This window comes from Sturnira hondurensis, unplaced genomic scaffold, assembly GCF_014824575.4.
Source record: "Sturnira hondurensis isolate 20B ecotype Veracruz unplaced genomic scaffold, ASM1482457v3 Scaffold0010428, whole genome shotgun sequence".
Lineage (NCBI taxonomy): Eukaryota > Metazoa > Chordata > Mammalia > Chiroptera > Phyllostomidae > Sturnira > Sturnira hondurensis.
In genome coordinates this window covers 4284811-4309173 of record NW_028083059.1, presented here as the reverse complement: position 1 = coordinate 4309173, position 24363 = coordinate 4284811, and the positions used below count along the sequence as shown (strand labels likewise).

The following is a 24363-nucleotide window of genomic DNA, read 5'->3' as shown; positions in this document are numbered from 1 at the left end:
GTTCCCACTGGGGGGCTTTTTTCTTTGATGCTTACATTTCCAAAACATGCTTCCCAAGTCCTCAAAAAAGACATTTCTAGGTCATAAAGCTGACAAAAGAGTTATCTAATTTTCCACAGGATTTATATATATTTCAAAGACAGGAGAAAGTAGTTACAATTACAAGTCTCTTTTATTATTTTTAGCGTTATCCTATTACATTTGTCCCAATTTTTCCCCCTTTGCCCTTCCCTGCCCTCCCACCCCTGCTTCCATAGTCAATCCCCACATTGTTGCCCATGGCCATGGGTCATTCATACATGTTCTTTGACTCGTCCCTTCCCCTTCTTTTCACCATTATCCAGTCTTCTGAGGCAAAGGATCTCAGAAAGGAAAGGAGGAGAAGTCTTTTTCTTTATTTTTAACAGGGATATTAAGCCTCTTATTTTGTTTGTATTTGACCTCATATATCCTCATATTTGACCTCATCTTGGCTCTTTTTGTACAGTCTGGCTGGGACAACAAATATCCAAACTTTCTGAACCTACACAGACATGCATACACAGTTACCATTTAAAATTTATATTTAAAAATCTGAAATCCAGATCAATCAGAAGTTTCAGGAGAGGCTTTAAGTTTATATGGGCATTATTATAGATTAAGTCCGCTTTTGCATGTTGTTAGCAAAAGAAGTCCAGAGTGAACAAATAAAGCCTAACGGTTCGTTGCTCACACCGTCTTGACTCTCCTGTTCTCTATCAGGACCACCCTTATGTCATCGGGAGACTCACAGGCTGCTCAGATGCTAAGCAGTGGGCTAGAATGAGAACAAGTCTGGCCAAGGAGAGGGGCTATCTAAATGCAAAGTAATGTTAATAACGACGAAAGTGGTCCTCTCACCCTATCTGACCTTTATGTTTCATGACATTGGAACTATTTTCTTTAATTTCCATGGCATTTATCCTTGAGTCAGAGGAAACGCCATGGTCTAATTCATTTCAGATTTAATGGGATACCATTTAATTTTAAGATCGTTAACTCTTGGCTTCCCAAACTAATAGTAGGAAATAGGCATATGCCCCACTAACATTGTAGTTGTGTTGTTCCCAGAATAAAACTCAAACCACAGTTCACTTTTAGGGTACCAAGGAATTATTTGGCCAGAGTGAAACATACAGATGCAATGCACTTGACCTCCGTGGGTACCTTCTGGAACTAGGCCCTTTTGGAGGAAAGATGATAGTTTATGAGGGTTCACCTAAACTTTCAGATCTGTAAAGAAGTCTTTAATGATACAAGAACAATCAAGGAGAACTTAGGTTTCTGGCACCAACACCTTTGTGGCCCGATGCTGTTTCCCTGTGCACTGACCAGTCATGGGGAACTGAATGGAAGTCAGTGTAGACTTACCATTTTGTATTCTGTTTAAAATACCATTAACAAGAATGAAAATAATAGGTTCCACATATTGCATGCTAGTTGCATTACATAATTCTCTCTTTCATTTCTTATAACAAACACACAACACGATGTTTTTGAGAATTTTTGTTGGAGTTTTTGTTTGAGCCGAACTAATGACACATGCCATAGAACAAGGTCTGAAATGCTCCAGAGAGCAAATATTTTGCAAGGTTTTTAAAATGCATTTGAAATTATGGAGGGAATGTCAGGAAGACAAAGTAATTTTTTAGTCCTTATTTTATGATGAGAACATTGAAGAATGGAATTTGTCTAATGCTGCAAAGTTAGCAATTGACAAAGATAAATAAAAAGAAAACAAAACACCAATGATTAGGACTTTGTCTATCAAGTAATGGTGCCTAAAAGTGAGTGAACTCTGAATATAAAGTTTAAACAATGATGTATACAAACAGGCAAATAATCCAATTAAAAATGGGCCATATACCTGAATAAATATTTTTGTCCAAAGAATACATATAGATGGTGAACGGGTATATAAAAATATGTTTAACATCGCTAACATCAGGGGAACGCAAATCAAAACCACGATGAGATATCACTGTATACCTGTCAGAATGTCTATCAACGAAAAGAAGTCAGTGAGCAAATGCAGACAAGGATTTAGAGAAAAAAAGAACCCCTTTGCACTCTTAGTAGGAAACAGTATGGGAAACAGTGTGGAGTTTCCTCAAAAATTAAAAATAAAACCATTATATTATGCAGCAATTCTACTTCAGGTATATATTTGAAAGAATCAAAATTACTATGTCAAAAATATATCTGCACCTCGATGATTATTGCAGCATTATTTAAAATAACCAAGATAGCCCTGGCTGGTGTAGCTCAGTGGATTGAGTGAGGGTCTGCGAATCACGCAATTGTGGTTCGATTCCTAGTAGGGGCACATGCTTGGGTTGCAGGTCAGTTCCCAGCAGGGGACTCATGAGAGGCAACCATACATCGATATTTCTCTCTTTCCCTTCCCCTCTAAAGATAGATAAATAAAATCTTAAAAAAAAAAATAAAATAACTAAGACATGCAAACACCCTTACTGCGCATCGACAGAAGAATGGGTAAAGAAGTTGTGGTATAGAAATGCACACAATATAATGCTATTCAGCTACTAAAAAGAAGAAAATCCTGCAATTTGTGAGAACTTAGATGAACCTTGAGGGCATTATGCTAAGTGAAATAAGCCAGACAGAGAAAGGTAAACAGACAAATACTATATGATCTCACTTATGTGTGGAATCTTAAAACCAAACAAGCAAGCAAAAAGAAAAAAAATGTAGAAAAAGAGACCAGATTTGTGGTTACTAGAGGTGGGAGTGAAGGGTGAGAGAACTGAATGAAAGTGATTAAAAAGTACAAACTTCCATTTACACAATTCATAAGTCCTGGGATGTACTGTACAACATTGTAGCCGACACTGCTGTGTGGTATATTTAAAAACTGTTAAGAGAGTAAAGCCCGAAAGTTCTCATCATAGGGGGAAAAACATTTAAGTGGACACTAGTGTTCCAAAGGAAATAAAAGAGAGAGTTACCCATTTAATCAATATAATTCATGAGTGGGTCATGCAAAATGAAATGTCTAATTTGTGTTAGGCGTTACTTAGCCATTGCATTGTTCTGCCCAAAGACGAAGTTCAAGCGGATAATGGAATAATTATCCTAGGGGATATGGTCTGGCCCGCTATGTAGATTTGAAAGGCCAATTCTCCTGCCTTCTCTGTAGCTGTGTTTTGGTCTTTGAAGCAGCGAAGAGGGGGCCTGCTTCCCACTTTGCACTTACAGCAATTTGACTGTACTTACAGTACCAGATGAGGCAGAAGAACTGACCTGGGCAGCACCTGCTGGTCAGAGAGATAAAGTGCAGTGGAGAGAAGAGCAGTTAGTCAGCAAGTTCAATGACTGAATAACTCAGGGTCCCGGCCCTTCTTTACTTTAATAACAAAGTTCTTTATTGCGCAAATTTTTCACTTCCTCTGCTTGTAGAGGTAAAACCCACATGCTTTTTCCTTCCTGAAAAAGATGACCAAACTCTCAGCTTGGAGGAGCTAGTGTGAACATAAGTGTGCGAAGTTTGCCTCAGACTTCCCATGAAGTTCCTACAGCACTGCAAACAACAGCTTGCATTTGCTAACGAGAAATGGATGTGAAAAATGAAGGTGGCAAGAAACCTATTCAATATACAGAGGAAACAAATTTCTAATCCACTTTGAATTCTTTATCAGCCACAGCCATGTTGTATAACGACAAAACCTCAATATTGTATAAAAACTTAAGAGGAAAGTAACTTTAAAAAATGAATGGAAGAGGCATGTATAACATTTTTCTCTAAGCACTTCTGCTTATGTAGTACCAAATATCACTGCTTTTATTCTATAAGATAGAAATAAAAAGGATATATAAATTACTTTACAACCTAATTAGATGGTACATATTAGTTTTGGGATACCTATCAGGAAGTAAATTATTTCCAGGTGAGGTTTCTATGGCACGACAAAGCAATGCACTTTTCGCATGCAAAAGGGCTCCTCTGACTGAAGAGATTTTGACTCATATTGTCAATTTTGAACCAATGCCACTTTTAAGGTATAAACCATGGATACAGGTGCAATCATATTCATGGGAATGCCTGCACCTGAACCTCAATAGAGCCTTCACCTGCTCACAACAGACCCACCCACCCTCTCCTCATGTCTCCTCCCACAGTTTCAGAGAGTGCCCAGGGCATAGCCGCTGTGTGAGGCTGACTGTCTTGTTCCTTCAGTTATTAAACTGCTGTGGTTTGCGGAATGGAGTAGAGGTGGGGATAGAAGACGAATCCTATTTCCAACTTCGTTCCACACATCCACCTGAGTACTAGAATAGACTTATTTGGGCTAAGGCTCACTAAGCTTTTCATAAAACATTTTTTCACTGAGATTCAACACCAGTTAGTTCCTCAGAAAAGGAAGACGGCACATGTCCATCTCCTTCATGATGCACTCTCTCTCTCTATCTTACTCTCTTCTGTTTCTGATTTCTCCCTCTTGTAAGATGTGGATCATACAAAAAGACGTTTGGCGGGAATGTTTAATCTTACCAGATAGGATGCACCTAAGGGTTGGCTTCTGCCTAGTCAAAACATATGTATATGTATATGTGTATGTGTATGTGTATATGTATGTGTATGTGTATGTATATATATTTGTGATGAAGGAATTTAGCTGGTTAAAATAAGAGACTCAATATTGGCATCACCTGGAAGCCTGTGACAAATGCACAAACCAGGCCCCACATAGACCTGCTGGATCAGTCTCTGCATTTTAATAAGACTCTGGTAACACATATGCACAGTCAAGTATAAGTGCTAGTTAGATATGCTACTTGGGGTGTTTTGCTAGTTCTGTGTCACTACATGGCCCCTATGCTTATGCAAATCTCCGAGGCTATCATGCACTTGTGTGCTATTAACGACAATAGGGATCAGCAAATCTATCGTTGTCAAGTGGAAAAAATTAATTACTAATAATGAGGGAAGATAATTATTTCTAAGACTAATGCATTTAAAAACGTTAGGTACTCAAACAACTAACAAATATTTATTATGTTCATATTATTTAATGGGTTGAATTTTCTTAATTAGAAGTCAGAAAACATCTGACATTAATGATTTGTTTTTTGTCTAAAACTCTGAAAACAAGAATCATCTCAGGCAGTTGGCAGAGTACAGATAGGAAAGATGAGTTCTGGATGAACAATCCAGACAAATCCCTGTTAATTGTGTACATAGTTTTTTTGCTTGTGAATCTTGGACCTTAATATTAAAAAGTTAGAAACCATGCATGCTGTTTGTGAAAGAACTGAGTCAAGTGTATTTTAATAAACATTTCCTGAGCATTTCTTAGGCATTCTGGAAAAACCCAGAGCTTGCAATGAGTTCCTAATTTGGTGAGAAAGGAAATATACATTCCTAGATGTGGTGCAAGCAATAGAGTAGACTCATAGCCAACACTGATGTGAGAAAGAACACAGGAGAATGAGTAGTCCATTCAGGGAAATGAGGGAAAGTCTCATTAAAGGACAAGGTAGATGTGATTATTTTTTGTTGTTCTCAGCCTATTCCTCTTCTTATTCAAATGTTCTCATAGGTAGTGAATTTATTATTTTGTTGCATATTATTGATACATTCAGTATTTGTTGATTCTCAGATTTATATTTTTTACTCTTTTCTATCGTCTAAATATTAGACTCATGCTTCCACTACCTGCTGTGCATTTCTGCTTGACTGTCCCACATGCACCCCAGCCTCTCAGAACAGGAGCTTATCTCGTTCCTTCCTGATAATCCACTCAGTCCCTGAAGCTAGAAACCTGAGTATCAGTTTAACATCCCTTTCTCTTCACGACAGAATTGGTTCAATATCCTACAAAATTTAGCCACTTGGAACTATTTCATTTCCTCCCAACAGTCGTTTCCAAGTATCTCTGCCCTATCAAATCATGGTCGCACATAATGCAGTATACAAACCTCCATCATGTCGTTATCGGGCTGCGTTATAATCATCTGGTTTTCTTCCATCTCCTCTATTCAACCATAAACTCCTTGAAGTAAAGGAGTCTGGTTAATGTCTTTCTCTTCAGTCTAGCACAGACACTGTGCTCCATAATATGTATACAATAAATACTTTGATTGAATTTATTGTTGACGTGAAGTAGCATATAGTATAGATCTTGAAATAAATAGAACCAATAGACTTTAGCTTGTATAAAACCGATGGCACCGATTTTGTGTTTTTAATTCCTGTTCCCATGCACCTCATTATTTTTGTGTATTATACACTGACCCCCTGAATTGCTTATCATACAGATTTTCACTTTTTTATGTCGTTGGTGAGGGAACACTCTGAGCGACTACACTGCAGTGCCAGGCACAAGCAGACAGCCCAATTGGGGGCGTTGCTGTGTTTGCTTTATTGTAGAATATGTGTGTGAACATTATTTGAATAATTGCATTGATTGGTGCCCTTATTATTTCTGGTAGTAATAAAAACGTTGAAATAAATATTCTGACACTAGTAAAAGCAAATGTTCTCAAACTTAACAGTATTGACATGAGAAGAAAATTATTCAGTCTACCACAAGCTAGGAATGCTCAGCTTCATTTAGATGCTATTCGTTCTAAGCCAGTGCAAAACACTTCTTTATTTTAACCTAAATTCAACCATATAGCATGTTTTTAAAATTTCTGCGAAAAGGTTGGCTTGGTTAAAATATCAAGGGAAAAAATGCCATTTCGCAACATAATAGCATGTAAACTCTGTAAGCAGGCTTGCCATCTTAAATATACTTGATATATATATATATATATATATATATATATATATATATATGATTTTTAAGCACAAAACATTTAAAATCAAACATCTAAACTCATTTATTCATTGATTTTTTGGTTAGCTTATACTCACTGGGTTGTTTTATACGTGAGTATTGTCCCAGGAAATGTCACAATTCAGGGATTGAATTGGATAATAGGGATTGAATAATAAGAATGCTCAACAAATTTAGTTATTGAGAACAACTGAGATTCCGTATGTCTAAAAAATTATCTACTTTCAGCATAAATTGCCCATTGGCAACCTGAAGTAACATTTTTACTCCTCAGAGCCTCACAAATGGAAAAACCGTGCTGAATGGATGCTTTTAGTGACTCCAACCAGGAAAAAATGTGTTCCTCGGAAGGGGCAGGGAAAAGCCTTTAGAAAACTGGGTCAGGATGGATTTGAACAGATCTCTTTTCTTACACTGCAAAAACCCTCTAGTTTGTTGTCATATCTCCAAGTGGGATCAGCTTGTAGCAAATTCAGTTCCGCTGCTGGGGTTGCAGGTCTTCACTGGCAAAGCAGAAAAGAGAAGAGAGCTCTGCATCTGGACAAAGTGATCACTGCCATTTGTAAAGCTGTTGTAAGCGTCAACTAATTGCTCTCAAACAAAGGTAAAGAAGCTAAAGCCTTCAGTTGGTTTAAGTTAATGATATTTCTCTTTTGCAACAAGTAATGTTATGTATTCACTTGGAAACATTTATGATATGCCAAATAATGCAGTGCTACTTGTTCTTTATTTCACTGAGCATAAAAAGAGTTCTTAGTGAACTGTGTAGTGACGGAGAAATTGATGGAACACCGGGTAGACATTTTGTTACCTTACAGAGATCATTTTATACATAAGGCTTCCTGCGATCTGGCCTGAGTTCTTGTCAGTTGCTTTCATTCCCCGCCATTTGTTTATTTGCATTTCAAATTCTAATGAAAACTGAACTGTCCAGCTCTTAACCAGCCTGAGCATATTCACTCTTGTGTCACTATTTACGCAATCCCCTCTGTGCTATACATTTTTTAATCTGTGTAGCTAACTGTGACTGATACCTCAAAATTCAGATCAATACCTTCTTCTCTAGGAGCCAATCTTAACCAGCTGGTTTGGGTGAGGTTCACTTTCTAACTATCCCATAGCTTTCTGTCCAATCCTTCTGATGATGTGGGACACGTCTGTCTCTCCTTATGCACTGCAAACTACTTGACAACAAGGATCTACTTCGTAAATCCTCAGTGCAGGATTTACAAATCCTCTGTTGCTTCAGTACAGTGTGCTGTTAATTAATTAATTAATTAATTAATTGACAAATATCATAGTTGCCTGCCTTAATGAAAAGATTAACGGAAAGGCAAATACAAAAATACATGCACAATTCCAGGGAGAAATAACAGTTTACCACAGAATGTCATGATTTAGATTGGAAACTGTGGAAGTCTTTGGGAAAAGGACTATTAAATATGAGCCCTGAAGGAAGAGTCAGAGTTACTCAGACAAATACTGGGGAGAGGAGGAGAATCCCAAGCAGAGGAAAGAGCACTGACTGAAGACTTTCTGGGTGAAACCTATATTAGGTTTTCAAAAATTCTCACTATAGTTTATTGAGGAATACTTTACATACAATAAGATGCAACAATTTCCATGGTATATCTTGAAATTGAATATACACTCTTATAACCCCTACCCAGCTCAAGAAGGAAAACATTTTTATCACACCTTAAAATGTCCTTGTTTCTTCTGTTCTAAAGAATTCTGTCCCTGAAGGTGACCACTATTCTGGCCTCTACCACTCAGTGTGATGCTTTTAAAGAACTTGAAAATATTCAATGAAACAAATGTAGGAAGCAAGGGGGATGTAAAGAGAGAGGGGAGTGCAGAGGCAGGCAGGTGGCAGATCACAGAGAGGCTTGAGGATCTGGTTCAAGATTTGGATTTTGACCCAAGTGAGTAGCTATTGATGATCTATGCAAAGAGGTGACATGATTGGATTCATGTATTAACAGCTGTACTAATAACGGGGGTTAAGAATATAAATAAAGGAACCAGTTAGGAAGTTAATGTAATATTTCAGGGGAAAAGATAATGGCATAGACCAAGGAATAGCATGAATATAGAGAAAAATCAATGGATTTAAGATACATTAAAAAAGATGCATTTTGAAGTTAGTAGATACTCAATAAAGCTTTGCTGAAATGAACTCTATTCTTTTAGTAGAGAGAATTATTTAGAAGTCATGATTGCCTTAAAAATTAAAAAATGGCCCTGGCTGGTGTAGCTCAGTGGATTGAGTGAGGGCCTGAGAACCACATGATCACGGTTCGATTCCCAGTCAGGGCACATGCCTGGGTTGCAGGCCAGTTCCTAGCAAGGGACTCAGAGAGGCAACCAAACATTGATATTTCTCTCCTTCTCTCCTTCCCTTCACCTCTAAGGATAAATAAATAAAATCTTTTAAAAATAAAAAAATTTAAAAATGGAACTGTCTATGACCCAGCAATTCCAGTTCTGGGAATATATCCAAAGAAACCTGAAACACTAATTTGAAAGACTATATATATCCCAATCCTATGCTCATTGCAGCATCATTTACAATAGCCAGGATTTGGAAGCAGGCTGAGTGCGCATCAGTAGATGAGTGGATAAAAAAGCCATAGTATTTTTACCCAACGAAATGTGACTCAGCCATAAAACAGAAGGAAACTTTACCTTTTGTGACAGCATGGATGGACCTGGAGAGTATTATGCTAAGTGAAATAAGCCAGTCAGAAAGAGGCAAATCACATATGATTCCACTTATATGTGGAACCTAATGAACAAAATAAACTAACAAAGTGGAGGCAGACCCCTGGGTACAGAGAACAGATTGACAGCTGTGGGCTGGGTGAGAAGGATAAAAGGATTAAGCAAAGGAAAAAAAAAAAAGAAAGACTCATGGACACAGACAACAGTATGGTGATTGCCACAGGAAAACTCTGGTGGGAGGTAGGAGAGGGTAAAGGGAGGATGAACGATGGTGGAAGGAGACTTGACTAGGGGTAGTAAACAGACAATAAAATATACAGATGATGTATTGTAGAATTTTATACCTGAAACCTATGAAAGTTTATTAACCAATGTCTCCCCCCAAATTTAATAAAATAATCCATGGATTGATCCACTTCTGGTGAAGATGGCAGCACAGGTAAACATGGCTTGTCTCCTCATGCAACTACATTAAAATTACAATGAAAATATAGAAAAACCATCACTTAGAACCATAAGAATTTCAGTTGAGTGGAAGTCTGACAACTATAGACTTAAAGAAACTACATCCATCCAGACTGATAGGAGGGATGGAGATGTGGAACAGGCTGGTCCCACAACCATGTGTGGTGAATAGAAGTTCAGGACAGATATCTTGGGAGCCTCCCAGCCCAGGGTTCTAGTGCCAGGAAGACAGGCACCCATAATTTCTGGCTGCAAAATCCAGCAGGGATTAGGTAGGTAGAAGAAACTTCTAGAGTCTCAAGCAGTTCCTCTTAAAGAATTCACACAGAGACTAACTCAGATTCACTTCCTCTGAGCTCCAGCACTGGGGTAGCAGTTTGAAAGGCACTGGAGGCATACTAGGGGAAACTGAAGTGTCTGGCATCAAGACGAGAGCTGGGGAACAGCTTTTTCTCAGATAGAAAGGCAGACAGAGGCCATTGTTTCTTTTCTGAACTATTCCTGCACAAAGCCACAGAACCAGTGGGCTAGTTGTATCTAATACTCCATTAACTTGGCTAACACTGTTTGACCCACTTTGGAGATCCCCAGAGACTCCGTCCAACCCAACCTACAGGCCCATTCAAACTACTTTTTAATATGAATGGCTGGTCTTAATTCATGCTTCACAACATCCTACATTTTCTCCAACCAGCAACAGCCAGCCTCAGTAAGCCTCCATCCCCCATACCTCTGGCTAAAGGGGTCCCAGGCCCAGCACTAGCAGCAACCAGCCTAGATCACAGCTTGACTTTGCCTAGGATTCTCCAAGTCCAGCACAAGTAGCAGCCATCTCAGATTGTTCAGGCAGGGTGGCCCCAGGCAAAGAAACCAGGTGGGAGTGATCTTTGCCTGCACCACTTGGGAAGCCCCAGAGCCTGAGCACCCAGTGGACAGCTACATAACACATCAGGGAATCGCCTCCCTGCCCCCACACAGCTGATACTCCTCAGAGGGTGGAGGTTGGTGATCAGTGGTAACAGCTAGTCCTTGCAACTGACTAGCCTGGATATATCCCTACCATTGACCTGCCAACAGAAATCAGGGCACAACTACAAGAAGAGGGTGTGCTTAACCCACATGAAGGACACACGTCAAGTACCCAGTTTGGGTGATAGGGCAGCATGTACCACTGGACCGTACAGGACACCTACTACCTTAGGCTAGGCTATCAAGACAAGGAGTCATAGCAGCTCTATTGAATACATAGAAACAAACACAGGAAAGCTGTCAAAATGAGGAGACAAAGAAACATAACCCAAATGAAAGAACAGCTCAAAACTCAAGAAAAAGATCTAAACAAAATGGAGATAAGCAATCTACCAGATGCAGAGCTCAAAACCCTGTTTATAAGGATGCTCAAAGAACTTAGCAAGGACCTCAATAACATAAAAAAAGATCCAGTCAGAAATGATGGATATGCTAATTAAAATAAATAACAATATATGAAGAAATAACAGTAGAGTAGATGAAGCTGTAAATCAAATCAATGATTAGGAACTCAAGGAAGCAAAAGACAACCAATCAGAACAACAAGAACAAAAAATAATTAAAAAAATGAAGATCATGTAAACAGCTTCTGGTACAAGTTCAAGCATTCTAGCTTTTGCATCATAGGGGTGCCAGAAGGAGAAGAGAAAGAGCAAGAAACTGGAAATATATTTGAAAAAATAATGAAAGAAAACTTCCCTGATTTGGTGAAGGAAGTAAACATGCAAGTCCAGGAAGCACAAAAAGTCCCAAAGATGGATGCAAAGAGGCCCACTCCAAAACACATCATAATTAAAATGCCAAAGGTTAAAGATAAAGAGAGAACCTTAAAAGAAGCAAGAGAAGAGCAGTTGGTTACTTAGAGGGGAATTCTTGTAAGACTTTCAGCTGATTTCTCAAAAGAAAATTTTTATGTTAGAAGGAATTTCCAAGAAATATTCAAAGTCATGGAAAGTAGGGACCTATAGCAAAGATTGTTCTACCCAGCAAAGCTATCATTTACAATTGAAGGGCAGATGAAGAACTCCCCAGACAAGAAAAACTAATGGAGTTCATCACCACCATAACATTATTATATGAAATGTTAATGAGAGATATTTGAGAAAAAGATCAAAATTATGAACAATAAAGGTCAATAAATACATATCTATCAAAAATTGAATCTAAAAAATAAATGAAGTAAACAAAAAGAAAAAGGACAGAATCATGGATCCAGAGAACATTTTGATGGTTGCCACATGGGAGGTGTCTATAGAAGAATGGGTGAAGAGGTGAGGGGATTAAGATGTACAAATAGGTAGTTACAGAATAGCCATGGGGATGTGTAGTACAGTATAGGAAGTGGAGCAGCCAAAGAACCTATGCATGACCCATGGACATGAACAATGGTGTGGGGAACTGCCTGAGCAGGGGGAATCTTGGGTGCAAGAGCGGAGGATGGGGAAAAATTGGGACAATTGTAATATTATAATCAATAAAATATAATAAAAATAGTCATGGTTTCACTTAAACATTAATTTTGTTAAAGACTAATATACTCTCCCGGCTGAGATCATATTTATTATTTTCTATGCTAGTAGAGTGTACTATATAATGAATTTGTTTTATTTTTCTACCTAGAGAGGGAATATTTCTTGGAGTTTTCTATGATAATTAGCTTACCATAACCTTTTCGCCATAAGATTTTCTCTGTTTTGTAATAAGTTTAAAATCATAAGCAAACATAGAAGTCTCCATATCGGTATACTCAAATCCTCAAAATATAATTCGCTTTGCCAGGAAAAAAACAGTGTAGAGAACAAATATTCCAAAGAAATGTGCCATTGAAAATTTCTGCTCCTACCTTATATTAGAACTGACATATTTTTAAAAATTAATTCTATGTCAGAGTGCCTTAAATGACATTTACATTTACTTAGGTGAACATCCTAACATTCTATCATTTACCAGAAAGATAAATTCTTTTAACTTCTTTTTCTTTTTCTTTTTTTGAACAGTAAAGTGTGTTTTTCCAAATAGTCTACTCAGATTTTTTTTTTATGTCCACAATATGGAACCTTAATGCCTATTTCAGATTCTTTGTCAAAGTAGTAAAGCAGAGTAGTACAAGTGGCGAGGTCACCTGGGCCAGGTAGCTCAGTTGGTGGGTGCAACATCCTGATGTACCGTCATTGTGGGTTTGATCCCTGGCCAGGGCACGTGCGGGATTCAAGCAAAGATTGAATGAATAAATGGAACCAATCCATCTCTCTCTCTCTCACTCTTTCTCTCTCTCCCCTTTTCTGACTTTCCCTAAAATTAATAAGTTAAAAACAATGAAAAAATCTACTTTAAAAAGTGGCAAGGTTACTGCATTAACTTCCTAGGGCTTCCATAATGAAGTGCCACAAGCAGGATCATTTAAAATGTTGGAAATGTCTTGTCTTACAATTCTGGAAATCAGAAGTCCAAAATTAAGGCATCAACAGAGGTATGTTATGCTTCCTCTGAGACTCTGGATAGAATTCTTCCTTGGCTCTTCTTACCTTCTGGTGATGGTTTGCTGGCCACCTTTGCTTCTCCTTGGCTTATAGATACATCAGTTCTCTGTATCCACATGGCATGCTCTCTGAGTTTCTGTCTTATCACATGGAATTCCTTAGGACACCAGTCATATTGGATTAGAGGCCCACCCTACTCTGGTAGGACCTTAGTTAAATTAATTACACTTGAGTAACCCTATTTCCACATAAGGTCACCATCTGAGGTACTGGGAGTTAGGATGTTATTGCATCTTTTTTTTTTTTTTCCTGTGGGGAGGGGCACAATTCAACTTTTAACAGTCATAAGACCAATAAAAGTAAAAACTTCTGCTTCTGGAGACTTACCTAGTAGACAACATCTTCATTTTCTACATGTATTTTCTTCATTACATGTAGAAAAATAACTGAACAGAGAGGTATGAAAAGTGTGTGTATGTGTGTGTGTGTGTGTGTGTGTGTGCACTCGCTCACTTCAGATCTAAAATGGGTCTCATCACAGATAAGCCAGGGTCACGGGAAAATGGTGCCAATTGCGTTTTATGTTTTAAAAACATAAAACATATGTTTTGGTGATTGGCAAATTTTTCTTAGAGTAGGCTATGCATTTTTGTTTGTGATATCAGCACACTCTTTTTCTTTTTCTTTTTCTTTCTCTAGTGTGACTAATATAGGTAAAGTAAAATGGAATTCTGAGGGGTGGCTTCTATTCTACATCCCGAGTGACATAGGTTACAAAGTAGCAAAGTGCTCAACAATTCTGGTTTAGGAGGGATTTTAACTCTTTCTTTCTTACACAGGGAGTACACGTCACTGCTGTGAGCCTTGCTGCTCTAGACAAAAGACGTGAATAATTCTCTTACTTTAGTTCTCAATTTCCTCAGTAACCTGACTTTTTCCACTCAGTTCTCTAATCATTTGGTGATATGCAGCCAACATTCAGTGCATATCTATTATATAGGAAAACAGAGATAAACTATAATCTCTCTACTTAAACACCACTTCCTAAATAACTAAATCAAAGACCATTGGTCCTGGTTACTTTTCTTAATACTTTTAACGTTGGATTAGGGTGTATTCAAATATAGGATTGAGTTAAAAAGATTGAGGGGGGCAAACAAATACATCAAGGATGTTAACAAGTTGTTCTTGTACACTCTACTATGCGTTTGTGACTTACGTTTTTTTATGTATTTTTATTTCAGCTGAAAGAGACATCAGTGTGTATTGTGGGGTGCAGACCATTACAATGAAGATTAATTTTTGCACAGTACTTTTCTCCGGTTATTCGGAAACGGATCTGGCCCTGAACGGAAGGCATGGGGATTCCCACTGCAGGGGTTTCATCAATAACAACACCTTCCCCGCAGTGGTTATTTTCATCATCAATCTCAGCACCTTGGAGGGCTGCGGCAATAACTTAGTGGTAAGATTCGTATGAAATAGTGTGCTAGGTTGGGGTCATAGCAAAAAAAACAAACAAAAAATAAACGGCTCCCCATTTCATGAAATAATCAGAAGTTCAATCTATCTTTCAAGAAAAAATTCCAATAAAACTGAAGAAATCATTTTCCTTTGCCTGCTTGAGGATTCTGCTCCCAAACATATAGTTTTATTTTCCAAAAATGGTTTTCTTTATTGTAGCTGGGCAGTTGAGGAGCCTGAGATGGGCTGTGCTACTCAAAGCCACTTCATTGTGTATGTGTGACATTGAGTATTTCTCTCTAGTTTGTCATTAGCTGTGTTCTTCATGCTTTTTATGAAAGTATCTTATCATACAAAAATTGTTTGTTCCAGTGAGTTTGGCAATGAATCACTTGGACTATTACTTCTTAGTGACCTCATTCAGAAAGAAAAAATGAAATAGAGAATGCAAAACTTAGAATTATCTGGGTTTTATATTTAACATTAAATAATTCACACTGGTGTTTTATAAAAATAAAGGGGGGGCGTCAGCATATTTGGTGGGAAATTCTTCATTGTGTGGGACTGTCCTTTGAATTCCAAAATGTGTGTCATTCTCAGTCTTACCCATGAAATCCCAGTAGCGTTCTCTCTGTCACTGAGGATATAAAAACATCACTTCAGGTATTTCCATCCTGAATAAGAACTGCTGGTCTATGCTATTCACTTACTTATTCATGCACTGAACACCAAAAATAGAATTGAGTAAGTCATTAACTCTCCTGACAATTAAAGTTAATTGAAGTAAAAATGGTATGATTTGGGGACTGTTAGGCTGAGATTCATTAAGTATGATTTTTCGCTTTGCCTGTTTAAATGTGATTTCATTGATACATCCTAGCAAAGACTAAAAGCAGCTACAACAGCATGACCACTTAGTTTGGTGAAGAAAGAGAAATTGGCCTTTCCTCTTTGTAGATTATTGTTTAGGGTTAAGGGGGAAGGCTTGCTTGTTCTAAGGGCAGAGTTTGTAAGACTTGGTGAAAGAGAGATGACGGGAAAAAGAGATTTCTTTATTTTTTCCCAGAGGTCAGCTAGAATATTGTACCCATGACCATCCTAAGCCTGCAGCGTGAGTATTGTTGACTCTTTATTAGAAACATTTACTCATCGCTCTGAGTTGTGTGCGGAGCGGTTATGAAGCAGGCCTAAGGAGCAGTCGTGTGGGTTAATTATTGCTCATCTGTGTTTCCTTGCGGGGACAGGGGGTGGGGGGGCTGTGTGGCGAGCAGCAGCGTTTCCTCTCCTCCCACCAGCAGCCCAAGTCCTTTGCCTCACTAAACTTTATTTTCTGGGTAGTCTTGCTCTGCTGCCTACAAAAAAATTCACATGGAATGCCAGGCAAAGTGCATGTGTGTGCATATGTGACTTTTACTTTTTACAGAGTGCAGTAACTCTGCTATAAAAATTGTCCTGTGTGTGTATATGTATTTTGCAGACAGATTGTTATTTTTAGCTAGCCAGTCAGGTATGTGGTGAGAGGAGAGAAAGATCTGCTTCATTTCATTTTTTAACTTTTTTTATTGTTGTTCAAGTACAGTTGTCTCTATTTCCCCCTGACCACTCCCCCACACCCCAGCCAACCCCACTTTCCACCCTTGATCCTACCCTCCTTTGGTTTTGTCCATGTGTCCTTTGTAGATGCTCCTAAAAACACTGCCCTCCATTTCCCCCTATTATCCCACCCACCCTCCCCTCTGGTTACTGTCAGTTTGCTCTTAATTTCAATGTCTCTGGTTATATTTGACCTGCTTTCTTGTTTTGTTGATTAGGTTCCACTTATAGGTGAGATCATATGGTATTTGTCTTTCACTGCCTGGCTTATTTCACTGAGCATAATGCTCTCCAGATCTGCTTATTTTCCATTTTTGTCTTAGATGTCACCAGCTCTGGGTTCTGTTCCAAGGACAGTCCTACATGGGAAAAATTAAGTAGACTACTAAATCACCAAGTTAGAATAAAAGTGTTTTCATTCATAATGATTCTGGCTCTATTCATGAATTAGCTAGATAATTGCCTCAGCTTTGCCCATCTGCTCCTAGGCTCATGCATATCATTTATTCTATTGTTAAAAATTAAGTATTATAGGTCTCCATAATATGTGCTAATATATTTATTGAGTGTCATGGGTATTTGACGTAGTGAAAGAAGCTGTATTCCTTTGTGGTTTATGGAGGTCAAGAATATTATTGATTATTCCTAAAATAGTAGTTCTTAAATTTTAGTGGGATTGGAGAATAGAATGAAAGCTCACCAGTCCCAGGAAAATACACACACAGACAACACTATTTTGTGACTTCAGGGAGTTCACAACCCCCCTGAAACCCATGCACAAACTATTGCCCGGGAAGGAGATGGGACTCTCCACGGGCCACAGAGGAAAACTGACTGTGAAGATTGACTTAGAAAACTTAAGACCTTAAATCATGTTTTCACAATTTACTTTGGGGCCCAAGATGCTGGCCTCACTGTGCTGTGTTGAAGATGCACAGGTGAACAAGGGGACCTGATGATGGCTGGGGACTGCCGGGTCAGGAGGCTGCCCCTGCACCGTGATGCTGCTATAGTGCGGCCAGGCACTCCCAGGCGGAGGTAGAAGTTTCCTAGGAAAGGTGCGATCCAGGGGAGGAGTAGAGTAGGTCATGGTGAAGTGGGGGGAAGAGGAGGCAGAAGGCGTCTGCACAAAGGCCAGAGCCATGAGGCTTTGGGGCTGGGACATTATTAACAAAAGTGGGAGCCTGGAGATACGAAGCTAAAGTAGAAAGCAAGATCAGATTAATAGGGGTCTTTGATACCATGCCACAGAATTGGGAATTATCATGGACGCTTGCGGATTATTTGTTGCAGCACTCTGAGCATACAATCTCTCTCCTTTTTTGTTTATAAACTGCCATTGGAAAATATAAATTTTCATTTCATTAGGACACATATAATTACTTAAAGATAACATTATGTTTGCTTAATCTTCAAATCATGATATGTTATATTTGAAAGACAGACTATAAATGATGTAGTCTAATATTTTATTTTGAATATGAAATGCCTTGATTTATATATATCTATTTAAACATTGAATTTGATCTACCATTCTGACAGGTATCCACAGTTCCTGGACTCAGTGCTTATGGAAACACAACTTCAGTACAAATAGGAAATATTTCGGGATATATTGATACTCCAGATCCACCGACAATCATCAGCTATCTACCTGGGCTTCTTTACAAATTCAGTTGTAGTTATCCATTGGAATACCTGGTTAATAATACCCAGCTTGCTTCGTAAGTTCGCATTTTATTCTTGCTGCCTCTTCCTGTCTTTATATTTGAATCACTTCTTATTCTTAAAGGACTGATAAAGATTTATAAAGGCTTATTCAGAAGATTTTTTTGAAAGTATCCAACCTAATGCAATGGGAACTCTATCAGATTTTTTTCTATCTATCTATCTATCTATCTATCTATCTATCTATCTATCTATCTAAATTGCTATTACCCAAACCAAAAGCTCAAGACATAATATATATAATATATTTTATATATTTATTATATATATTTTTCTCAAAAGTAAGCTGGCTCAAACTTATCAGGTATCTGCCTTGGGCTCTCCTTGCACCCTTCAGAACTTCCCAAGAACCTGAGAACTCTGGGGCCTTAAGCAGCACAGAAGGCCTCTCATGTTCCCAGTGTGCAGAAATCTCAGTTGCTACATTATGGGGTCCTGCGTGGCCTCAGTCTCTGCCATATGCTCTCATTGTTGTATTCTGCTGTCTCAGAATCTGGAGTCTCAGTTCCTTCTGCTGAGGTGTCCCCCTGCAAAAGATCTGACAATTCCCAAAGAAAAGTGGTATCACCCAAAGCCAAAGGGCTCCAGATACACACTGAGGTCGTAGCCTTTGTTTACAGTTATGTATTCATTCATTATTGCCAAAGCACATATTTCAAGACAGAGTTATATCCACATTACAACATAATCATCTAAATTTTTAAATATTTTAAGTAAAATGGGGTGATTGAGTGAAAACTTTTTCTCTCCAATTCTAGGCTTTGCTATTACAAATTTCTAATTATTGTTTAGTCTTAGTTACAAGGGAATGTGAAGAACACATTTTGGTTCAGATAAAAAAAAGTATTCATAGCTGGTTTTAATGGCACAATGATTATTACCACCTTGGTCAACCGTAAGTTTTTAATGTGGAAAAGAAGAAAAGAAATGCCTCGGGTCTAAAGGATACAGGTACAGAGGAAAGTAGGTCCTTAGGGTGTCTCAGTCTCTTACTCTGCCCAGCCTCCTGCCCCACTAAACTTACGCCTGAGCTTTACTGTGCATGAACATCACTCAATTATTTTTTTAAAAAGATTTTATTTATTTACTTTTAGAAAAAGGGGAAGGGAGGGAGAAAGAAAGAGAGAAACATTAATATGTGGTTGCCTCTTGCACGAGTCCTGACTGGGAATCAAACGAGTGACCCTTTGGTTCACAGGCTGGCACTTGGTCCACTGAGCCAAACCAGCCAGGGAAACTTCTATATTAATGAAGTTGATGAAAATGTATTAGCATCAGATTCAAATTCTTTTAGAATAATATTTTTCTGAAAAATGTCTCATATAAGTTACATGAAATAGAAATAAGATGCATTTGTAAATAAAAGTATCATAAAAAAGTTTGCCTTTACTGGGCTGCACTTTCTTTTTGATTATCTATCTGTAGTCATTTAAACCACGTGCCCACTCCAAGCCCACTTAAAAGTATGTCAGGCTTACTCAAGGGTTTTAGTGCCTGAAATGCAACAGTAAGGGATAACTGAAACTTTTATTTTAAAATCTCTTCAAAGCTTTCTGTTTTTCTAACCTTGTTTTAGATCCTCAGCTGCGATTTCTGTGAGAGAGAACAATGGTACATTTGTCAGCACTTTGAACTTGCTCCTTTATAACGTAAGTCGATGGGTGAGAGATGTTACTTTCTCTCTTACCATTCTCAGGAACTATTTATGTGAGTGTGTTTTACATAAAAATCTACCGAACGCCATGTTAACCTCATTACACCTTGCTAACCTTTGTCTATCTTTCTTGCCATATTCATATCCTTAGTGATAAAGATATAATAGAAACTTCATTATTTCCTAAAGGTTGATAAATGATTTAAGTTCACATCATAATTGTGACTCTGATTCTGCAGAGTTATTTTAAGTGCCTGTCTGCTTTTAAGTGTTTATATTTATTTATGAGTGTGTGTGTGTGGCTATAGCCAGGTTCAAGATTTGGGGAATAATAATTTTATGATAAAGTATAGGGAAAGTCCAAATAATACTTTTGGAGAGAAGCTTGGTGATGAATGTGTTAAATATTTTAATATGGCTTTTGATGAATGTCAATTCTACCACATTTAAAATAATTTGGATTGACTACATAGTATTATCTGAACTTTTGTCATGTAAATATCAACAGTGGCAGCAAAATGTGAAAAATACATGGATTTCTATTTATAACTCTAACATTAATCATCTAAATGATATTTTCATGTTGATTAAAATTTTTATTCACACATTTTAAATATCTGATTTAAATATCAATTTTCCAATCTACCAACCAACGTTTGTGTAAATTATTAACCTGATTTTTACAGTATTACTCATGTCACCATGGCACTTAATTATAATTCACACAACTGATTTAAAAGTCATTGTGTTATACTTTGAATATAATGAGCTATAAATACTGTAGTAGGACATTTTCCAAAGGCATTTAAAAAAATCATGTTTGTAAGTTTGTAGTCAGACACCACAGAGCTCTAAACAACAAATTAAAACATATTGGAATGAAGATTGCTTTTGCTTTAAGAAGTGATTTTCTGTCACTTCTAAACTTTCTTCTGTAAGAAGCTGCTAAGTTTGTTGGTTTTACAATCTCTGGAAACGCAGGGGTTGGCAAAAGTAGGTTTAAACAGTTGCTCATGTGGAGAATGATACAATAATTAGTTACTAATAATATAAAAATTAACTATTTTGCATGCTCAGTACTGTAAACCACTTTTGCTTTCCTCTGTATGTGCTGATATTTATTTCCAAGATGGCCAGATAATTATTGTTGTGAACAATATTTTTTAATGATCAAAAGGAGAAGCAGAATGCTGGAGAATTGCAGGGTACAGAGTAAAGGGGGGATAAAGGGGTGAAAAAAATTGGAAAAATTGTAATAGTATAATCAATAAAATATGCTTAAAATAAATTAAAAAAGGAAGTAAGCTCCCTGAGTTGAGGTGAATAGTGTGAGTTTAATATGATTTGTTATAATTGAGTGAAACAAGATTGACAATTTCTGATCTTAAAAAAAGTGTAAAATATACCCACAGAGAATTTAATGATAACATTATTTTCTGTGAAATTAAACTATTCTGTCACTGGAAAAGAAGAAAATCAAAATTTTAAAGTATGAATTTGAGGAGAACTTTGCTGTTAAGGTCTTTTCTTTATCATTAGAAATAATATAATTGTCGCATTTCTAATTAGACAAGAAAATAATCTCATTCACAATTGCTTCAAAAAGAATAAAATATGTAGGAATAAACCTGACCAAATATATAAAGACCTATACTCGGGAAATTATAAAACACTGAGGAAATAGAAGAAGATACAAATAAATGAAAGCATATATTATGTTCATGGATAGGAAGAATTAACATCATTAAAATGTCCATACTACAAAAAATACTCTATAGATTTAATGCAATTCCTATCCAGACTCCAATGATGCATTTCACAGAACTAAAACAAATGTTCCAAAAATTTATATGGCACCACAAAAGGCCCCACATAACAACAGCAATTCTGAAAAAGAACAAAGTTGGAGAACTCATGCTACCCAATATGAAATTATACTATAAGGCCATAGTAATCAAAATAGCATGGTAGTGACATAAAAATAGACACACAGATCAATGGAACCAAATAGACAACCCAGAAATACACCCACACATTTTCAGTCAACTAATATTCTACAGAGGAAGCAAACACATACAATGGGCTAAAGATAATTTATTCAATGTGGTATTTGGAAAATTGGACAGATACTTGCAAAAAATGAAATTAGACCACTTTCTTACCCCACACACAAGAATAAATTCAAAATGGATTAAAGACTTAAATATTAGACTCAAAGCCATAAAAATCGTAGGAGGAAACATAAGCAGTGAAATCTTGGACACTGCTTGTAGCAGTATTTTATCTGGTATATCTCCCTAGGCAAGGGAAATAAAAGAAAAGATAAACAAATGGGATACAGCAAACCAAATAGTTTTTACTCAGGAAAGGAAAACATAGACACAATTCTTCAAAAAGTTTCTAGAATCCAGATGCTAAATAAAAGCCCATAATTTAATGATAACCTTCAGATTTTAATTCTACAGTAAAAGGTAAATTATTGGATATCGGACTCTCAACGAAATAGGTAATGCCAACATACTTCTTGTCTTTAATCAGTTTGCAATACCAGTGTTATTAGTGGTTGAATAAAAATTAAACTGAATTTTAAAAGTCATTTACTAACCAGTTGTTTAATAGAATTCAACCATTTCCCCACAAACAATTTTTTTAGCTGACTTTACTTTTCAGAGCTGTTTAGGTTTACAGGAAAACTGATCTGAAAGTACAGCCCTCCTCGGCCTGAGCCCAATTTCCTCTCTTATTATGGGGTATACTTGTTACAGTTATTAAACCAATATTGATACATTATTAACTGAAGTCCGTCATTTACATTTATGTTCACTCATAATGTTGTGTATTCTGTGGGTTTTGACAAATGTCTATGATATGTGCCCATTATTACAGAAGAATTTCACTGCCCAAAATTACTTTTTTTTAAACACGGTACCATCACTGTATTTTGCCATGTTACAGGATATTAAAATGCTAGTAATTTATAACAGAAAAAGGATTTTAGCATACTTTCACTAATTGACCCCAAATCATGCTTGTCATTTGTTTTCAACACTAACATTTAGCTACCCAAATGTAATTTTATTATAGCCTTTCAAATTAAATATTCCTTCTCAATCATGAGGTGCTACATTTTCCTATTTCACATGCAGTTTCTTATTTCTAACCTTCAGGAATGATGAAAAATTGCATTGCATACCCATTACTCCTATTCTCTGATTATTCTTTTAGAGAGGAAAGTTGTACCTACCTAATTTGGATTTAGTGCAATTGTTGCTTTGTGTGTATTCTTAGATTCAGTAAATGTACTCAGGAAAGTTTACCAAAAAAAGTAAGGATTGTATTGATTATGCAATTTCCATATACGTGGCCTGCTTCAAGTTGTACTGTGGCTTTATTTCTGAGAAATATAAATATATCAGTTTTCTCCTCTCCCAAGATGGAAAATGAGCATGAGCTTGTGAATTTGAATTGTATCTAAATATTAGTGTCATCTGAATAGATAAAAAAACAGTAAATTTAAGATAAAGTTATGCTAATTATGAATATTTTTGAAAGTTGAAGAAAAAATCTAAAATAAATATAATTTGGGGGGGACAATATTGTACTAATAAGAATAAAGGCAGCGATCCAAAATAAAGACAGCAAATTACCTTTTAGAAACAATTTTAGAAAAAAATGATAATTCATGGTTAAACCTCAGCTGAACCACGTCATTTGCAAGAGACTTAACAGTATAACACCTATAAGGAAAGCAAGTTTCTTCTGAACAGTATCAATGTATATGTAAGTGGAAAGTGCTATATAGTTAATGAAGAAGGGGTTACTTGGAGAACCTGGAAAAGAGAGCCAGGAAAATAATTAAGTAAAAATATCTATAAGAACCGGCTGGAAGAGCCAGTATCATTTATCACAGAAATATAGAAAATAAGTATGGGATATAATCCTTCATTTATCTGGCTTTCAGGGAAATAAAATATTTCACATGAATGCAACTTTTTCACAAGTGAAGCATAAAAATGAACGATAAGTGATTTAATTTTAAAAATTCAAAATCTGTTGCTTCCTTTTCCACCTTTGGAAGAAAGTACGCCCTGTATTTTGCTTTGCTTGATGACCTTGATATTTCATAATGAACATCAAATAGATGCCTTTGCTGCAAAATGACAGTATCTTCCGAGTTACTGAGTCCGGGGAAATAATTTGCCTCCAGATGAAATGATTTGACAGCTCACGTTTTTAGGAGATTTTTTTGTATTCTACATTTTATCCTCCTTTCTCTTTATTAACAAGTGGAAAAGGTCACTTTTTAATTTCTAATCTGCTACTTCAATCTACTGTACATTGGGGAGTGATATAAATAAGTTCTCTAGCATTGGTGTCAAATATGGATAAAAAAGTAGAATGCCAT

General features: G+C 36.9%; 1 protein-coding gene across 1 annotated transcript in view; it reads left to right on the top strand.

Annotated features, from left to right (window-relative positions):
- ZPLD1 (zona pellucida like domain containing 1) overlaps positions 1–24363 on the top strand; it is a 45234-nt gene that overhangs the window by 5317 nt on the left and 15554 nt on the right. Inside the window, exons 2-4 of the mRNA XM_037058903.1 lie at positions 14764–14984; positions 18119–18300; positions 19881–19953. Of these exons, the coding sequence (XP_036914798.1) occupies positions 14764–14984; positions 18119–18300; positions 19881–19953 (476 nt within the window). The remainder of the gene's footprint in view (positions 1–14763; positions 14985–18118; positions 18301–19880; positions 19954–24363) is intronic.